The 21,153-nt window shown below is 35.8% G+C and overlaps 3 protein-coding genes across 3 annotated transcripts; 2 read left to right on the top strand and 1 right to left on the bottom strand.

Annotated features, from left to right (window-relative positions):
* Positions 1-3,978: 3,978 nt before the first annotated feature.
* On the bottom strand, positions 3,979-4,701 carry LOC108475224 (uncharacterized). The gene has a single exon (XM_017777205.1). It carries the CDS (start codon positions 4,699-4,701, stop codon positions 3,979-3,981), a length of 723 nt encoding a protein of 240 aa, XP_017632694.1.
* Positions 4,702-13,861: 9,160 nt separating this feature from the next.
* Positions 13,862-16,995, top strand: LOC108474489 (1-aminocyclopropane-1-carboxylate oxidase homolog 1-like). The gene is made up of 3 exons (XM_017776430.2): positions 13,862-14,571; positions 14,992-15,313; positions 16,291-16,995. Exons 1-3 carry the CDS (start codon positions 14,033-14,035, stop codon positions 16,540-16,542), a joined length of 1,113 nt encoding a protein of 370 aa, XP_017631919.1. The 5' UTR covers positions 13,862-14,032; the 3' UTR covers positions 16,543-16,995.
* A 1,073-nt stretch (positions 16,996-18,068) lies between these two features.
* LOC108475639 (CASP-like protein 5B3) lies at positions 18,069-20,943 on the top strand. Its single transcript, XM_017777623.2, has 3 exons — positions 18,069-18,635; positions 20,116-20,248; positions 20,333-20,943. Exons 1-3 carry the CDS (start codon positions 18,505-18,507, stop codon positions 20,525-20,527), a joined length of 459 nt encoding a protein of 152 aa, XP_017633112.1. The 5' UTR covers positions 18,069-18,504; the 3' UTR covers positions 20,528-20,943.
* Positions 20,944-21,153: the final 210 nt, after the last annotated feature.

The raw sequence follows: 21,153 nt of genomic DNA, 5'->3' as shown, positions 1-21,153 counted from the left end.
TAACGATATCAGCGTGTACTGTAGAAAACAAATCATTCTCGTACAAGATTTTGGTCTTGAGTTATTTTCGTAATTAATTATTTTATTTGGGTCAATTTAAATAAAAAAATTAAATAAACCTCAAAATCCAAACATGAATTTGATAAAAAAACAGATTTTTTTTATTTTAAAAATCGAATTTAGAGATGAGATGGAACAAATTAGTTTATCATTAAAAATTTTGAGGTTAGGTCAGGATCAAGTTTAAGAAAAATTATCTTACTCTGTTATGATATATTTACAAAACACATCTCTTTGAATTTTTTTTCTTTTGGTAAGGAGAACACACTCCTAATATCTAAGAATGGACAACACTCGAGTTCCTCCCATATAAGTGATCTTGACTATCCTCTTCAAGCAGCATTATTACATACTTTGGTGGACCTGGAAACATTACTATCTGATTAAACTTCCCTGTTGCTGCCCTTGCCAGACAATTAGCAACCTTATTACTTCCTCGCCACACATGCCGAAACCTCACTTTCTAATCCTTCTTACACCATTCATAAATTAACCGGACTTCTGTAATGTTACTAATAGATACAAACCCCTTACAAATAGTATTCATAAGCATCGCATTATCACAATTAATCTCAACCTGTTTATACCCTTCCACCCAAGCTAGCTTCATCCCCTCAATAACCGCTCGTGCCTCAATCCTGAAGATTTCATCCATCCCTGTTACCATATTAAAGCCCGTCAGCCTCTTCCCATTCGAGTATCGTATAGCACCTTCGATCGTTGCTTTGGAGTTATTAATTGAAACAGAGCCGTCAACATTAATCTTGACCCATCCTGACTCAGGGCGTTGCCACCTTTGTTCAGTTTTAGAAGAGCAATCCAGATAAGATATCTTGGTGCTGAGACCACACGACTTCGTCAAGCAAGAGCCGATGCAATGAGATCATGACTACTTCTACTAGAACTTTTGAAAATAAAGTCATTGCGACTTTTCCAAATGAATCAAGTCACTATTGAGAAAAGGGTCGACCATTCACCCCTATCAACATTAAGCATCTCTTTATTCAATATATTCTAGTGTACTCATTCCCGAATATTAAGATTAAAAAAGACATTTCACACATTCCTCGGTAATACATGCTTCCATACCAATTGAGAAAAATCACAATCTCTCACAGCATGAAGGGCAGACTCATACGACTTGCCACACTGTTCACAAAAAGGAGAGAAAGACATAACTCATCGTACTCGTTCCGCATTTGTTAAGATCTTATTCCAGACAAGCAACCACAAGAACGTCTTAACTCTTTGAGGAGTTTTCAATTTCTAGATGACTTCATCATCTTCAAGTTGACCGGATACGATGGGACCACAAATATGCTTGTATGACTGTAACGACCCAAATTTCAGTGATATCGGAACAGTGATTTGAAATCACTAAATCTGACATGTGAGTTTAGATATTAGTAAGTAAATGTTAAGTGTGGTTTTAGAAATAATTTTGAATTAAATAAAATTATGTAGTATAGGAAGTTGTAGATAAAACAGAATAAAAACGAGGTATCGAGACCTCGAATTCATAAATCGAGCCATAAATATTTTTAAAAATATTTATGGAGTGTAAATAAGTTTAGTAATGCCTCGTGCTTGACTCCGGCTACTGTCTCGGGTAAAGGGGCGTTACAATGACTCTCGCATAGAAAATTTCCTAACGGACATCCACCTCCACGAAAGATGATCCACTCCTGATCCCCTTAAAGGAGGGTTACAAGATTGTATTCGATTAACCACCTCTCTAGGAAGGACTGTTAAGAGCCAAGTGGAGTTCCAATCCCCTTCTGCGTTTCACACATCACAAACACAAATGGATTCATCAAGAATGCCACTCCCATTGAATTGGGATTTAAGAGGCCTCAGATCATGAATCCAGACGTCATTCCAGAAAATAACAATTTGCCCATCCTGAATCATCCAAACGAGTCCCTTCTTTACTTCATCCTAGACCTTCACAATGGATTTCTAGATGTAGGAACGGTTACTTTGATGTAAATCATTAGGTATGATCCCATGTATATTATATTTGCTCCTAAGAATCCTTACCCATAATGTATCCATGTTTGTCACCAAACTAAAGTCCAATTGTAAAAGAAATAACATATCTTGATCATGCAACCGTTGAACACCAAGACCATCTTTATCTACTGGTCTACATACATCACTCCAACTTACAAGAGCTACCAATCTCCTTTCATTGTTAGAACCCCATAGGAAAGACCGAACTACCTTCTCAATCTCCTTACAAATTGTAATTGGAATTCGAGCTGTTGTCATAAAATAATTTGGAATCGACAACAAGACCGACTTTACCAACGTGAGCCTTCCAGCGAAGGATAGTTTTCGAGCATCCCAACCATTAAGACAGTTCTGAACTTTATCAAGAACAAAGGAGAAAGTATTTCTCCCAACCCTATGATGAAAAAGCGGCATGCCAAGATAAAATTCCAAATCCTCTACTCTAGTGAAACCCAAATTGGTGCTTATTTTATTAGCAACCACCTCTGACACATTGCTTGAAAAAAAAAACCTGTGTCTTTTGTCTATTAACTTTATGGCCAAAGAACCAACAGAAACTCTCCAACACCTTCCTAAGTCAGTCTGTTCCTTGACTCGTAGCTCTACCAAAAAGTAAAAGATTACCGGTAAAAAAGAGATGAGAGATGTCCGGTCCTCGTCGTGAAAGCTTAATTGGTTCCCAAACCCTTTTTTCAGCTTAATTCTCAATAAAATGACCCAGGCGCTCCATGCCAAGAACAAATAAATAGGGAGATAGCGGATCCCCTTGATGCACACCTCTAGATGGGCTAAATTCTTCTGAGAGAGAACCATTCCAGAGTAGTTGTAAAGTAGATGATGAAACACAGTGCATAATAGTTTGCACTATTGTTGCCGGCAAACCAACGTCATGCAAAGTATCCTCAAGAAAATCCCACCAAATCCTGTCATACGCCTTCTCAAGATCCACTTTGACTACCATCCACCCTTTTTTACTCTTTGTGGTCTTCATGGAATGAATAATTTCCTGTACTATGATTATATTGTCCGAAATGTTCCGTAAAGCAATAACACTTGATTGGTTTTGCTTAACCAGCGTTTGCATAGCTTGTCGGAGGCGAATTACAATCGTCTTGGTGATTATCTTGTACAATACATTGCACACACTAATGGGACGGAATTGATTGATTGTTTCAGCTCCAAAAAACTTGGGGATAAGCACTAAAAGGGTCTTCTTAACCCTTGGATCCAATCATTCTCCCAAGAAAACACATTTGACTAGATTAAACACACTGACCCCCACAACCTCCCAATTGGCTTGGTAAAATTTGGCGTGAAAGCCGTCCACCCCAGGTGCCTTAAGAGGATTCATGCTAAAAACAGCCCGACGAACCTCTTCTTCAATGACCTCAGCCAATAAGTCTGTTATGACATTCGACTTGAGTCTCGAGAAACGCCCACGTACAGGAAAACTCCCTGTCAAATAACTATCCACTGTATACAGCTTGGAGAAATAATCTGTCGCATGCCTCCGTAGCATATCGTTATCAAAACATCATTCAGACCCTTCAATTAGTAGAGCTTCAATTTTATTTTGCCGCCTTCACTTTACTGTGCAATTGTGAAAAAAAACAGTGTTTCGATTTCCATTCAAAAGCCATTCACTTTGAGATTTTTGAAACCAAAGTAGTTCTTCCTGATTTAAAATGTGTTCTAACTCAAGTCAAATTTCGGATTCTCTAAAACTAAGTTTAGTGCTGTATCTTCTTTCCAAAGCCCTTTACATATGCTCAAGTTCTCTCAACTTCATCTTTTTCCTGTCAAAGATATTACCAAACATAGACTTGTTCTAAACCTATATTGACTTCGAAAAAACCTCAAGATTTTGCATAATGCCATTGTCAGAACTCTGACATTGTCAGAGCTCTAACCCTTCGCAACTACATCCTTGAATTCGAGATGAGACAACCAACTTGCTAGGAAACGAAAAGGTCGAGTTTCATTTTCAACCTTTTCCGGATTCATGGAGACCATCAAGGGACAATGATCAGATTTTAACTTATAAAGGTGTTGAACTGTGGTATTGGGAGCAAAAGTTTGCCACTCACTATTGCAGAAAGCCCAACCAAGTCTCGGGAAAAGCTGCCCCTTACTCCACGTAAATTTTGGTCCTCGGAAACCCAAATCAAAGAAACCATGGTTACAAAAAAAATTCCTAAATCGAGAACATTCGATTTTACTATTAATAGCTCCACATTGGCGTTCATCAGCACTCATAACCACGTTGAAGCCACTTGCCAAAATCCAAGGTTCATTAATTATAGTAGCTAAGAGATCAAGTCCTTCCGATAACTGAGTCCTTAAGCCTGAGTGGGGACTTGCATAAACTGCTGTACATAGGAAAGGTCTGCAGCACCTTCGGTCCCGGATTCGCACATGAATAAATTGAAGATGTGCCTCAAAAAATTCCACACTCGAGCCCTCATTCCACAATAACCAAATGCCACCAGCAAACCCTGTTGCTTCTACTCTAAAAGAGTAATCAAACCCCAACTTAGCAATCACAACTTCAGCCCGAGCACCACTTATTCTAACTTCAAACATAGCAACGAAATCTAATCTAAACTCTCTAAAATATTCTTTCAACATCTTATTGAAACGTGATGACCACAACCTTGGAAATTTCAAAACAGAAACCAAAAATCTACTGTCATAAAATCTAAAATAAAAGGAATAGAGGAAAGCGCTTACCTCGAACTCAAACTCTATCAGCATCCTTCAGAGACTCATCATTTGAAACATCGCCCACCACCACATCAGCCCCTTTATCAGGGTTTTCACCCACGTGACTATGTAACCCATAGATAATTCCTTCCACTGCTTCCACAACCGGTATCGATGGCTCAAAATTAAAATTCGAAATGGGAGGTTCTTGCCCAGTATTTTCCCCCATCTCTCTTCCATTTCGTTCATTTGATTGTTGGTCTGAATTCTCCCCTGTACGAATTAAAAAGTTAGAAGGCTTATTTTTCTGGGCACTCGTACCTACTGCATTCTTCCTTTCACTGGAGGGAAAAATCACTGCCATGTTTTCTCCCCATCTAATTTTGGGCCTGCTGCTTGAAAATGAAATTTCCCCATGTTTTCCCCAAGTAGAATGGGTCTCATCTTAGATCCATCATCAAATGGATTCTTAGCCAGGCTAGAGGAAGACCGACTAATAGAGTTAGATGGTTTCGAAATCTTACGGCCAACTTTCAGCCTACCCTCTAGCATTGGACTCTTCCCCTTATTAAGGGATTTATTCTTGCTCTTATTCCTCCCACTGACATTAACAACAAATTGTCGTTTATTTAAACTTTCTCTCTTATCGTCCTTAATTCGCGCCCTATCGTCCTCTATTTGTACTTTATCAAGCTGAATCGAATCTCCCACATTAATGTCTTAAGCAAAACCCCCCACATCATCACCCAGATTCTCACATAACAAAACAAATCTAGACCCTTTACTCTCGCCGGCCATCGTATCTCGAGCTGATTTTTTCGGGATCGATCGGATTCTTTTCCTATGCTTCCGTTCAAGTAGCATCCAAGGACCATATCTGCCCTCCTCAACACACTTTGGGCTTGCAGACACCTCCTCCTCCGCATACTGTACCTTCTCCTTATCCGATCTAAAAGAGTAAATCTCTCTACTGTGCCGATATCTTCCACAATCGAAGCATACTACAGGTAAGGACTCGTATTCCACACGTTGGATCCTACCATTAATTAAGATCTTAGACACTAGCGGCTGATCCAAGTTAACATAAATCGCAATTCGGGAAAATTGTCCTCTAGCTCTATTGTCAGTATTCTAATCTATTCTAGCGACCGGGCCAATCACCCACCAATACATTTTAGTAGACTTGAGGTATACATCCCTTCTGGTAAGCCAGGGAGCCTAACCCAAACCAACAGATTGTTGGGTTGCGCTTGGTCAGTTGAGAAGCTCCGTGACCATGGCCTAACCATTAAGTAATGACAAAAGATTGTCCACGGTCCTCCCGAAATTGTAGCAATGTATTCACTCTCGTTTTGAAAACAAACCGAAAAAAATCATTCTCCAAGTCAAGGACCTTTAATGCTTGATTTATTTTTCATATCACTTGGAGCTTATTCGATATGGTGTGGTAAGAAATCTTTCGACCCAAAAGTTTCACAATCACTGTCTTGGCCATTCGCTGGGCAATGAAATTATGAATACGTTCAGAGAAAGTAATTGAAGGGATGCCATCAATCACCTCCTTTGATGCGGTCGTTGAGAGCACCAAAAATATCCTATTCCCTGTAAAATAATGAAAAAGAAATAGTAAAGGGGAAGTAGGGTCGAATCCTCAGGGACCGGATTATACGAATGCTTGTCTCTAGAAATCTCAGGCGAATCGTGCCAAGAAAACTGCGTTCTCGAAAAAATAAAAAATGTAATTTAAGAATTGATTTAAGAAGCGAAAATAAAATAAAACAGAATTTAAAGTTTATCAAATTATGATTACGAAAATAATAAAAATAATAAAGAGAGTTTTAAGAGAAAAGAAATTCTTATGGGAAAGTTCCACCTCGGTTGTCTCATTCCGCCTTGGGCTCAATCCTTGGCTTTTGGATAATCCTTCTCGACTCAAGTAAGCCAGTTATAGTGGAAGAGGACGCCACGACCACCAGCTCCAAAGATTAGATTTACGGTTTTAGGGACCCGACTCTAGCCAAGAATCTATGCTAGATCAACGCTTCTCAATGGCTAATCCCACGCCATTTTGTCTCTTTGGCTCGCCAACCTCGACGTATGAGAAGTTAACGAACCGACTATGCGATCCTTCCAAAACATACAAAGTGGCCGCCTTTGCATATGCTGAAAAGCTTACTTCTTAAGGGCCATGGACGGAAGTGTCAGCCCGTAGTGCGGAGAAACGATAAATACTTGGCGAGAAGGCTAAGTACGGATTCTAGGCCTCAATAACCTTTTTTGGGGAAATATTGACAACTTTTGGCTAGAAGGGTTTTTTAGTGGCTCATGATAATGGAGGGAAAGTAAATAAATAAAAATATGGAAAAAGAAATTTTATTGAAAAGAAATATGAAAGAACAAAAGACTTTTGGGGGAGAGTGTTTACAGAAAAAGATGCCCCAAATAGAGTCACTTCACCCCCTATTTATAGTGCTTGGGGGATAGTCTAATTGAACTTAAATTCTAAAAAGATAAATACATTTAATTAAAGATAAACAAAGATAATTAAAATAAAATCCTAAATTTGAATAATCCTAATAATTATCTTAATATTAATTATCCTAATAGAATAAAAGAAAATAGAGTCTTCCAAAATAAAATCTTTTCTATTTGCTTTTAAGTCCTCGTGCCTTCCATGTTCGCACTTTTGGCACCATATTTGTTCCACGTTGCATATTGGCCCATTTAATCTCCAAATTGACGCTTTTTCCCTTGAATTTACTTTTCGCCTCCAATTTAGTCCCTAAAAGATAAAAAGACATAAATAGCTCAAATTAGTAGGCTCAAGCTCAAAATAAACACATGATTAATATATAAAACACGTCATTTTAGAGTATTATCAAATTCCCCTACTTAGCCCATGCTTGCCCTCAAGTATGGTTCCTATCGATCGTGAAAGCTAGATTCGCCATAAAAGAAATACCACTCCAAAGTTTCATAAAAGTTAGTTAAAAACGCATATGAAAAATAAAGAGACCTCTAAGCTTGCTTTAAGTAAAACAGAAAAAGTATTCCAATTATTTCACACAAAAATTAAAATCGATTTGAGTTATGCCATTTAGGTAAATTACCAAACCTACTAAGACACCTTAATTATTTCCTCCTTTAGTCCCCGAAGTGCAACTTTATTAGTACTTATTTTTTTCTTCTTTTTTTTTTCTTTTTTTCTTTTTTTTTCTTTTTTTAAATTTTATTATTTATTTACTTAAGAATATATTAAACCTTTTGACGCGAAGAGAGATGACAACCTAAGCACCCCACCCCGGTTACTCAGCCCAACATACTCCTAAAATTATTTATTTCCGGTTAGCGGAGTTTTACCCAACACGTCACACAACCTTTTGACGCGAAGTAGAATGACAACCCAAGCACCCTACCCCGGTTACTCAGTCAGTCACGATTTGAGCCATACTCATAACCTCGGCTAGCGGAGTTTTACTTGTCACGTCACACAAGCTTTTGACACGAAGTAGAATGACAACCCAAGCACCCTACCCCGGTTACTCAGTCAGTCACGATCTAAGCTGTACTCATAACCATGGAAAACATTTATTAAAAATTAAACGATATTTAAAATTCTTGAGAACTCAGGAAAGAAAAAAAATTAAGTGTCAAAAATAAGTTTTAATAATCACCTAATAGCCATGAACATTAATTAAGCATGCAATCATTTAAGTGTTCACTTCATATTAAACTTGATCAATTTTACGAAAAGCAAGATAGAATTAACCAAATTAATCACAATTATTTTTAGCCTAATAAAAATAAAACAGTGGAGATGGAATCAATTATGGGAAAAATCATAACTTCCTTAGAAGGTAAGAATCATGCATGAAAGTCAAACAAGAGGCAATTCTGGTAAAATCTTGGGCATGAAAAGCAAGCAGGATATTCTTAAAATAAATAGGCGTAAACGAGCACAAAACAACAAAGAACAACAATATGACAGCAAAAATAGCAGATAATAACAGTAACAACGAAGAATGCCTCCCCACTTAAAACACATAGTCCTCGATGTGAAAGTAAAAGGAAAACAAATAGGTGGAGAGAAAAAAAAAAGTTTAGAAAAACTCCCCATGTAGTTACCGTCGGTTGGCGCACATGGTGGAGAAGAAGATGGCGAAGCGGCAAGAGGTGGAGACGGGGTGAGTGATGTGTGCAATGTTGGTTCGGCTTCGGGTTCTCACCATGTGGCTAAGAAATCGGCGGTGGGTGGTGGAGGAGAAAGCAGTCGGCGGTTATGGAGAAATTTGGGGGAAAAAAAATGTAAGGTTTGGGGGTTTTATTTGCTGAAAAGGGGTGTTTGGCTGCAGGTTTTGGGGATTCTAAGGCTAGAATAGGACTGTTTGGCTGCAGAGATATGGCATTCTGGGCTGGAATAGAACTGTTTGACAGCATGGATAGGGTTGTTTTGGTGCACACTTTCTGTCTTTTTTTTTTCTTCGTATTTTCGCTTCATTTCACCTAGATGGAAGAAGAGAAACTTATTAATATTTAACTAAAATAAAATAAAAATAAAAGAAAATAATAAATAATAAAAGAAAAAAAATAAAAATAAAAATAAAAATAAAAAGAAAGATTGGGTTGCCTCCCAACAAGCGCTTGTTTAACGTCGCTAGCTTGACGCCTCAACTATTATTGGGGCTGTTCCAACTGAATTCTTTTGTTCTTATGAGCTTGGAAATTCTCATTTTTTAACACGTCCACCATATTTGGGTTTAATCGTCCTTGCGCCTCTTTCTTTGGTTCCATATTTTCCTCTAAGAGGCTGATCCCTTTTAAGTCGGCAATAGTCTCATCATTCTCCAAAAATGTGCATTTGAGATGTTCAGGAAGTGGATTTAATTTCAGATCTGGTGCCTGCATAACAGGAGGTAGAAGTTTAGTATTCATGGGAGCCAATAATTTATTAACAGATTCAAAATCATCAAACATCATTTTAGGTTTATCTCCATAAGATGACTCAAAAGTTTTTTCTACTGATGAGTCAATTATGTCGACACGGTTTACGTCCAAGACTTCACTTGGGTGACTAATAGTTCCATAAACGTTAAACTTCACAATCTCCCCGTCAAACTCCATCGTGAGGGTTCCACTTTGTACATCAATCTTAGTATTCGCAGTACTAAGGAAAGGTCACCTCAACAAGATGTCTGAAGACCCAGGAACGTTATCCTCCTCCATTTTTATCACATAAAAATCTGCAGGGAAGATAAGCCCATTGACTTTGACTAATACATCCTCGAGGACCCCTTCGGGATGCACAATGGACCTGTCTGCCAACTGAATGGTAACACCTGTCTTTGTCAAAAAACCTGCTTTAAGTGATTCATAAATAGAATAAGGCATTACATTTATGGAGGCCCCTAAATCACACATAGCCTTCTTAATTCCCAAATGGCCAATTTTGCATGGAATAGCGAACATACCCCTATCTTTGCATTTAACCGGCATTTTTCGCTGTAGAACTGCGGAAACATTCTCACCAACACTTACCTTTTCATTACCTGTTAGTTTTCGTTTGTTAGTGCAAAGTTCTTTGAGGAACTTGGCATACCGCGGAATCTGTTTAATGGCATCTAACAGTGGTAAGTTGATCTCAACATTCCTGAATGTTTCGAGGATCTTCTTGTCTTCCTTACTTTTTCGACACTGATTTAATCGTCCTGGGAATAGAGGTTGGATTTTCGGCAGTGAAGGTTTCGCTCAGATCTGTTCGTCGTTTCCTGGAGTTTCCTGGGCGATTTCTTGACCAAGATTCTTGCCAGGAACTGGTTCCAGGATCTTTCCGCTTCGTAACGTTACTGCATTCGCATTACGCCTCGGGTTTGGTTACATTTGTGATGGCGCTTCCTTGAGAGTTTAATTTCTCAATTGATGTGGTTAACTCCTTATGGATGCTTGGTTTCTGCTGAAAACCCTTCATTTCTCTTTAGAAATTGAGAGTTTCTTGTTGAAAATCAAGGACATTAGTTGCTAATTTATTGACCAAAGTTTCTAAAGAATTACCGAATCTTGCATTGTTGTGGGGCTCGATTTTGGTATGGTGGTTATATCATGGATTAGCCCCATAACTAAAATTAGGTGGTCCCTCCATCCCGGGTTGTAGGTATTGGCGTAAGGGTCGATCGTCTTTGTGGTAGCCGGAAAATTTCCCACAAAGATCTAAATGGGCCATAGAATCGCCACACGACTAGAGCACGCATCATCGTATGTTCGGTGTAGCACATATTCCACATACTCGGGCTGGTTTGATTTTTCGTAATAAGGAATTCACAATATTAGTAAGTCTATCAAGTCTATCTTCAATGGTAGAATTACTTAGCTGGTGAACCCTTCTAGGTGGTTCAGATTGGCTCGAAATTGCTGGGAATTTGCACCATTGTGGAGATTAAGTCCCTTGTGGTTGTGGAGTCATGTTGACTAACTCCTCCACTCATGCATCTACCATATTCATCTTCATAGGTTTCAAGCCTTCATAAAAGTCTTGGAGCAAAGACTGTTCCGTTATACCGTGTTGTGGGCAACTTGCACACAACTTCTTAAATCGCTCCCAATAGTCGTATAGAGTCTCTGCGTCTTTTTGCCTTATGCCCACAATTTCTCTTCTTAACTCAGCTGCTCGTGATGCAGGGAAAAACCTGTTAAGGAATAAACGAGATAGATCAGCCCAAGTTGTAATGGATCAAGAGGTAAATAAAATAACCATTCCCTGGCTGAATCTGCTAGGGAAAAAGGGAAAGCGCGCAATTTAATTTGATCCTCAGTTACCCCCAGTTTTATACTCAAACAAACCATATGAAATTCTTTTAAATGCTTGTGGGGGTTTTCATTTTGTAACCCACGGAAAGTTGGCAGTAGCTGAATCAAGCCTGACTTTAATTCAAAATTAGTATCCATAGTAGGATACGCGATGCATAGTGGCGGTTGTTCTGTCGGCGCTTCGGCCAGTTGCCAATTGTCTGAGCCATAAGTTGAGGTGTTAAATTAGGGTTTTCGTCAACCTTAGTGTTTAACACTTCTTCAGGGGAATCGACTTCTTCTTCTTTACTTTCTAACGTTTGAGTAGGGTTTTCGTTAACCCTAGACTCTACTTCGTCGTCGATTCTAATTTCTGGCGGTAGATTGCTTTGAGTTCCAACCACCACTGACTGCTTTTTCCTTAGTTTTGTTTCCTTTCGATTAGCTTTCGCAGTCTTTTCGATTTCTAAGTCGAACGCAAGAGTACCTGGAGCAGATCTGGTCATAGAAAACAAAGAAAAACAAGATTAGTATGTTGCCGGTCCCCGGAAATGGCGCCAAAATTTGATGCGGTCATTGAGTGCACCAAAAATATCCTATTCCCTATAAAATAATGAAAAAGAAATAGTAAAAGGGAAGTAGGGTCGAATCCTCGGGACCGGATTATCTGAATGCTTGTCTCTAGAAATCTCAAGCGTAATCGTGCCCAAGAAAACTGCGTTCTGGAAAAAATAAAAAATGAATTTAAGAATTGATTTAAGAAGCGAAAATAAAATAAAAACAGAATTTAAAGTTTACTGAAATTATGATTACGAAAATAATAAAAATAATAAAGAGAGTTTTAAGAGAAAAGAAATTCTTATGGGAAAGTTCCACCTCGGTTGTCTCATTCCGCCTTGGGCTCAATCCTTGGCTTTTGGATAATCCTTCTCGACTCAAGTAAGCCAGTTATAGTGGAAGAGGACGCCTACGACCACCAGCTCCAAAGATTAGATTTACGGTTTTTAGAGAACCTGACTCTAGCCAGGAATCTATGCTAGATCAACGCTTCAATGGCGAATCCCACGCCATTTTATCTCTTTGGCTCGCCAACCTCGACGCAGAAGTTAACGAACCGACTATGCAGATCCTTCCAAAACATATAAAGTACCGCCTTTGCATATCTTTGAAAAGCTTACTTAAGGGCCATGGACTAAGTCCACCCGTAAAGTGAGAAACGATGAATACTTGGCGAGAAGGCTAATCACGGATTCTAGGCCTCAATAACCCTTTTGGGAAATATTGACAACTTTTGGCTAGAAGGGTTTTTAGTGGCTCATGATAATGGAGGAAAGTAAATAAATAAAAATATGGAAAAAGAAATTTTATTGAAAAGAAATATGAAAGAACAAAAGACTTTTGGGGGAGAGTGTTTACAGAAAAAGATGCCCCAAATAGAGTCACTTCACCCCTTATTTATAGTGCTAGGGGGATAGTCTAATTGAACTTAAATTCTAAAAAGATAAATACATTTAATTAAAGATAAACAAAGATAATTAAAATAAAATCCTAAATTTGAATAATCCTAATAATTATCTTAATATTAATTATCCTAATAGAATAAAAGAAAATAGAGTCTTCCAAAATAAAATCTCTTCTATTTGCTTTTAAATCCTTGTGCCTTCCATGTTCGCACTTTTGGCACCATATTTGTTCCACGTTGCATATTGGCCCATTTAATCTCCAAATTGACGCTTTTTCCCTTGAATTTACTTTTCGCCTCCAATTTAGTCCCTAAAAGATAAAAAGACATAAATAGCTCAAATTAGTAGGCTCAAGCTCAAAATAAACACATGATTAATATATAAAAACACGTCATTTTAGAGTATTATCATCCTTTGAAACATCACCATCATTCAACTTGAAATCTTCCTTATCCTTAGAAGGTCCATTGATCTCAACCTGGCCTAATAGATTGTCTTTCCATGAAACAGAGGATTCCCCCCCTGATAATACCGTCCTACCCAGCTCATCCACAATAGGATCATTAGGATTAAGAGGTTCATTCGACCTCATTCGGATTTTCTTTGTAGCGCGTCCCAAAGAAACACCAGAGACCAAAACTCCGTCGGACATGCTTTTTTTACTGCTCTTACATCTCTTTTAATTTTATAACTATTTTCCTGTTTTTAATTATAATTCCATAATTTTATAATATAACTAACATATATTGTAATTTTATAAATATTATTAATTTTTAAGGTTTTATAATGCATGGTTTAATTTTGTAAAATTTAATATATTATAAAATATTATTTAAAATTTCGGAGCATGGGACCAAGCAGCTATCATCGATCTTATCGTTTTCGACGTGGCTGATTACCATCCGCATTACTGATAAACAAATTTCCATGCTTTTTAACTTCATTTGTCATTCTCAGAAAATTTCAAATGCTTTTGTTACATTAAAACGGAAGGAACAAAACACAGTGAAAAAATGGTGGTCACCAGTGGAGCTGAAGTTCATGATGATTCCAACAACTACGACAGAGAAAAAGAACTGAAAGCATTCGACAATTCAAAAGCCGGTGTCAAAGGTCTGGTAGATGCTGGAATCACTAAGGTTCCTCGTATGTTCATCCGTTCAGACATTTCATCGAACACTTTAGAGACAACCAAGAAAACCCAATACAATATTCCAGTTATTGATCTACAAGGGATCGAAGATGATCCACGGCGGCATAAAGAGATCAGTGACCAAGTCAGGCATGCATCAGAGACATGGGGCTTCTTCCAGATTGTCAACCATGGAATACCTATAAGTGTTCTTGAAGAGATGAAAGATAGGGTTCGAAGATTTTTCGAGCAAGATATTGAGGTGAAGAAAAAGTATTACGTAAGAGAGTCGGGAAGCAGGTTTAGATATCAGAGCAACTTTGACTTGTATACAGCTCCATTTGCGAACTGGAGAGATACCTGTTTCTGCATGATGGCTCCTGATCCTCCCCAGCCTCAAGAATTGCCTGAGGTGTTGAGGTATGTTTATTAATTCCTTCATATATTAATTTTTGGGTCAACTACATTAATAAGTCACTTAACTATGTGATAACCCCAATTCCTTCAAATTACAACATACAATTATATTGAATAGAAAAGTATACTTTTAAATAAAAAGTTAAATTCTGATTTTGATTTTGATCCTCCATTATGGTTAAATTTAGATTTTAGTTTTTATATTTTAATTTAATATTTTAATTGACTATAGTTAACAATGTTAGCTATTTGAATTAATTAATAATATTGTAAAAGGAAAAGAATTTGTAAAATTAAAGTACATAGATTAAATCTTAAATTTGACATAGTAGAAGGACCAAAACTGTAATTTAACCAAAGTAAATGACTTGATTAATTTTATATTTTAAAGCTTTTATTATTAAACTAACCCTTGGATTGCAGAGATATTCTAGTGAAATACACGAAGGAAGTAATGAGATTGGGGAGTTGTTTATTTAAAGTATTGTCCGAAGCTCTTGGACTAAGCTCAAATCACCTGGAGGAGATGGGATGTGCCGAGGGACTTGCAGTCCTAAGCCATTACTATCCGCCATGTCCCGAACCCGAACTGACCTTCGGCACGAGCAAGCACTCCGACAATGACTTCCTAACGGTGCTTTTACAAGACCAAATTGGGGGCTTGCAAGTGCTTTATGAAGATCAATGGCTCGATGTTCCTCCGGTGCCTGGTGCCTTGGTGGTTAATGTTGGAGATCTTTTACAGGCAAGTCTCACTTTCTAATTATTCTACTTTCCCCCACACTTGGATGTCATCATTTTTATATTTATAGTAAATTTTTATCTCTACGAATATTAAATCCTTTAATGATTTTGGGTTCACGATTTAATAACATCAATTCAATTGAGTAATAATGAAAATACTCTTAATTTATAAAATAAATTATAGGGTAAATTATAATAGAGGTCACTCAACTATGTTTTTTTTCTTTTTAGTCACACAACTATAAAAAGTTACAAGATGGTCATCCAACTATTCAATTTTTTTTTGTCACCAGCTAGCTAACTTAGAAATAGAAACACTCAAAAATACAAGATAGTTAGGTGACCCAAAAAGATAAAATTGAATAATTGTGTGATTATTTTATAATTTTTCATAGTTGAGTGACCAAAAATGAAAAAAGAAACAATAATTGGGTGACTTTTATTGTAGTTTACCTTAAATTATATTAGTCTAGGAGTATTTTTATCATTTCATATCTTTTATATAGAAAATACATATAAATACACATAATAAGATTTGAGCCTAAGTTTATAGTTTTCTAACATTTACCTTTTACCATTTAAACAAAGTATGATTTATTAATTATATTAATTTTTATAAATATACTTATTACATTATTCAATGAAGAAAATAAAGTAATACTAACCTCTATTGAGTCAAGTAGGAAGGAACTTGGTACCAACTAAAACAAAATATTAGTTTTGGGTCTTGTGAACGAAGAATGACTTTAAGAAAGCTTTCCCTTTATTTGAGGATCAACTCGATGCAATTCAAAATAAATCGGGATATAATGTGCTTATCAGATGCCAAAAGGTATTAGACCAAAAAGATAGTTCACATTTTTGTATCTATAAAATTAGAGATTTAGTATATGTTATTTCATCGGATAAATTACATGAAACAACTGAATTAAACTCTGAGTTGGTCTGCATTCACTTCATTCGTTTGTGGTTTAATAGCTTATAACAAATGACAAGTTCAAAAGCGTGGAGCACAGAGTTTTGGCAAACCGTGAAGGACCAAGAGTATCAGTGGCAAGTTTTTTCACCACAGGCTTATTACCATCTTCAAGGGTTTATGGACCCATTAAAGAGCTGCTCTCTCAACACAATCCTCCACTTTACAGGCAAACCACAGTTAAAGACTATGTTTCCTACATTTATCAACATGGTCTTGACGGAACTTCTCCCCTTCATCTCTTTAGGCTCTGAAAAAATTTTCGCCCCTAAACTTGTGAGTTGCAGAAGACATAATGGTGTTCTTAGTTACTTATCATTGCAGCTATTATCGTTTTTTGACGTGGCTCATTTCTATCCACTCTTCTGGTGAATAAATTTTCCTATTTGGTATTTTCATGGGGCTGCTTTAGTTAAAGGAACAAAAAGAACCCGACAAAAATGGTGGTTGAACTAATTTAAAATATAAAATCTGATGATTTAATTGGAATATTTTTAAATTTTAGTTTATAATTTGATGAAGTAAGATGTAAAATTAGATAATTATGGATTGAACTAAATTTAGTTTCATTATCCTATAGGATATATATGGAGCTAAAATTAAATCATCGATAAATTTTGAATTGATTTGTTTTGGATGTAGGGTGGAATGGGGTAAATTTTCTTGTTAAACAGTGGTTATGGAGCTGTTTTAATTATTAATTGACCTATTTCGCTCTTTTCAATAATTATGGAATAGAGGTGGATTTGTCATCGCTACATATGCTCAATACATCTCAACGCATCAAAATATAATTCGGGTTTTTCTTATCTTAATAAAAGATGTCTAAAGATAGAAAAGAGGTTGTATTTAAATTTGGATTTGTTGATTATCATTAAGAAAAAAAAAGTTGAAAATGGAATTATTAATTAAGTGAAAAGCTTATCCGAAATTCACAATCTAATTTAAGCACTAATCTGTTGCTTTTAAAAATACAAAAAAAAGAGAAAAAAGAATATTGTCAATAAATGCAAAAAAAAAAAGATCATTAATATTTATTTCATTCAAATAAAATTTCAAAGTATCTCTTAAAAACCATTAAATTTTAATTAAAATCTGAATAAATTTTAATATTTAATTATAAAATAAAAGAACATAGATCAATTTTTCAATCTAAAATAAATTTTATCAAAGTACAAATAAAAATAAAATATTAAAACTTAAAATATAATTCAAACAATAAAGGGTAAATTATGCTATTAGTCCTTGTACTTTATAAAATTTTTGGATTTAATCTTTGTACTTTAATTTAGTCATTTTAGTCCTTATACTTTTCAAATTTTAAAATTCCAATCCTCAAATGATAACTTTTAAATTCATTAAGTTCTAGATTTCCAAAATTTGATGCAACTAACATGATATTATCATATGTGTAATATTACGGTACTTTGTTATTTTCATATATTACTTACTAAAAATGTAGTTACTGGATCAATGGTTGTAATTTATGTCAAGATTGAAATTTTAAATTCAAAAAAGTATAGGGACTCAGAATGATCTAATTGAAGAATATGGACTAAAGCTTTAACTGTATACATAATACAAGACTAGTAATTTTAACCTAACGGAACCAATTGCTAGTATTTGGGTCAAGACTAAAATTTCAAAGCTTGAAAATTACAGGGACTAAAGAAGAAGTTAACCAACAATAAACCTTAAAAGCGTTATTAACACGTAAGAAGAGTGGCGTAAGACATCATTAAAATTTGAGTATAAAGTTACTTAGCCCATTAAAATTGAGAGTTGAGCTCAGGGGGGAGTTAGGTAGTTGAAACTGTTGAAACCTTGAAATTGAAAATGGAAAGTGACAATTTTTTTGTTCGGTATTTTATCATTACCATTTCCATTATTGTCAAGTGTCAACAAAACCTGTTTATTATTATTATTATTATTATTTTTTGCGTATCAAATTAATGTCCATAATAATTTTTTCTAGTTGGTCAAGTTGCTTGTTCGACTTGTTAATGCTGCCCTTCTTGTTATTGTTCCTTTTGTATTCTCTGGGTTTCTTCAAAATTCTTAATTTAAAAAATTTTATCATCTAATCTGCCGATTTCAGTTTCTGGGTCTTTTTTATTTCTCTTAAAAACAACTTCTTCTTTTTTCCTTTTTTTTTTTTTATGAGCTATCGAGATTTAGTGAAAATTGTTCTTTGGATTTGGAGGTAAAAGTAAAAAATGAGAGCAATTCCTGGAAGTCCAGGGACTTTGACTAGCCTATTCTTGAGGATTATGCAGTGTGTTTTTGCAGCTGGTTCAATTGCTTCCATGTCTACAACTTCAAACTTCTTCAATTTCACTGCTTTCTGGTATTTTCCCTTTTCCTCTTTTCCTGTTCTTCCATTTTGGGTATGATTTTTCTGGGGCTATGCTCCTTTGCTTTTGCTTTTTAATTTCTATTTTGTGTTGTGAAGTTGAAGATCATGTTAGGTGTGAGAATCCTTTTCATAGTTTTTGTTCATTTTGCAAAATTTGGTTAGGCATATTTGAACTGGCCGGCTGTATTTAACTTTTGTTTTGATGCTGTACTAAAGATCTGATTTAATGAATGGATTCTCTCCTTGAGGTTGACTAATAAAGGCAGTGCTATACATATATATATGTATGTATGTATATGTTTGTTTGTTTGTTTATATTAATTTGTGAGGTTGAAAATATATGCCTTTCTTGCTGTTTATGGTAACAGTGAGTTGAATTATTTTGTTCAGAAATGAGTTGCATTTTTCTGTAAATCAGTATAATCTAACTGAAAAAATAGGAATTTTTTTGATGAATTTGATACTATGTTAGTTGGACTTGTGGCGAATATCGAATGTGTACACTTGTTTTATCCAAGTTTTTCCATGCATTTAGAGAATCATACTTCAATAGCCATATCTGAATCCGAATTTGTGTCGGGCAGTTTTGGGGAAACCGAAGAGTTCGGGTTACATAGCCAATGCATTCTTATCAAACTGTTGAATTTATGAAAAAAGGAGAAGGCAGACTGCAAACCATATGTGTAACTTTCCAGATTCAAGTAATTTTGTATTAGGACAATTATGGAATTCGGGTTTTATTTAGGGTTTATATTTGATGCATGGACAGATACTAGGTAGACATGGATTAGATAAAAGAAACGGAAGACAGAAATTACTTTATTCGTTGTGGCAGATTCTAGTATGTTAGGCTAAATAAGGGATGATATATCTGCTTATGCTTTTGTTTAGATCTTCTTCATGTATCCTTTGTATCCGTCAGGGACGGTGTTAGGATCAAGTATATGACAACAAGATTATGCTTTGTGAAGTTACGAGCTGAGTTAAAATATAGTAAGGTTTAAGTTTATGATAATAAAATCTTCATCATCTTTTGGAACCATAGCAGGGACATATTAATGCTAAGACTTCTCATTGTGGATCTTGTTTTATGGCTTAAACAAGTTAGCTACCAGATATGTAAATAGTTCATGCAATGAATTCTACTTTTTTTAATGTATTAAATTCAAGTGCTGAAAGTTTTGTTTGAGTTACTAATCCTTGTGAACAAAGATATTGAATCTTAGCTGCATATTTGTGGTTCATCGAGTCTTCATGGTCCATTCCTATATTTCCCCGCTTTACTCATTTGTAAAGAAGTTCAAATCCATTACTTAGACTCGAATGTGAGTGTCGGATATAATGGCTTTTTAATTATTTATAAGCTTTTCTAATGTATTTCAAGGGTCTTTTGAGGGTTATATCTCTGTACTGATATCCTCAATACAACGTGTTTATAATTGGATAACTCTTTAACGGTTTGCTTGTGCAGCTACCTTATTGCTTCAATGGGATTGCAAGTTGTGTGGAGCTTTGCACTTGCGATATTAGACGGAATTGCCTTGGTGAAAAAGAAGGTCCTCCATAATCCGGTTTTAGTCAGCCTTTACGTTGTCGGAGATTGGGTCAGCCTCTTTTCAAACCTTCAAACCCTCTTGATATTTTTTACTGCCAATGAAAACTCAAAACTTTTATCAAATTTTACACAGGTGACCGCTTTGTTGTCTTTGGCTGCCGCATCTTCCTCAGGCGGCATTGCTGTATTATATTTCAATGACTTGGGAAGTTGTGGACTCGGAGAAGAGTGCCAAAAATATCAATTGGCAGTTGCCTTAGCTTTCCTTGGTTGGGTAGCAGTTTCTATATCATCCTTAATCATGCTATGGCTATTTGCGGCCGGTTAAACCGGTTGTTGTACAGGCTCTCGGTCTTCTTCCACGCTCCAAGAAACTGTTAGTCTTAGAAATTTTGATTGTTTATACCGTCAAAAGAAAAAGAAAAAGGGTTGATTGTAGTTATACTCAAGCAGCATTGTTTTATTCCCTTATAGGTACCATTTTTTGTTTCTGGTCTGGTAAATAAAAACATCAAATTTGTGGATATAGAAAGTAAATAGATAGGGGAAGTTTCCTCCTTTAAGTGCAAACAAGTTGGGTTACCTGAAGAACTAATTGTTCTGAATTCTGGGTTGAATTCAGTTGATTCATGCAATCACTAATATAGGTTTAAGGTTCGGGTTTTAATATCTGCAGTCCTTTTTCTCAATTCCTGTATCATAACTTCTTTTATAATACAGATTAGGCAACATTTAATTTTTAAATTCAATTTTTATAATGACGTGATGTTTTGAGATTATCATATTATCATTTAATTTTTATAATTTTTAAATGATAATATGACACAATATAAAAATATCACATCATCATCATATTTATTCTTCTGTAATTGGAGATGGGATAAGGGAGAACATTATCATATTTCTGCATATCATGTGAAATTTAGTGGTGAATTGGTTGCCCAGTCATGCTCA

The sequence above is a fragment of the Gossypium arboreum genome, chromosome 3, assembly GCF_025698485.1.
Source record: "Gossypium arboreum isolate Shixiya-1 chromosome 3, ASM2569848v2, whole genome shotgun sequence".
Lineage (NCBI taxonomy): Eukaryota > Viridiplantae > Streptophyta > Magnoliopsida > Malvales > Malvaceae > Gossypium > Gossypium arboreum.
This window is presented reverse-complemented; position numbering and strand designations above follow the sequence as displayed.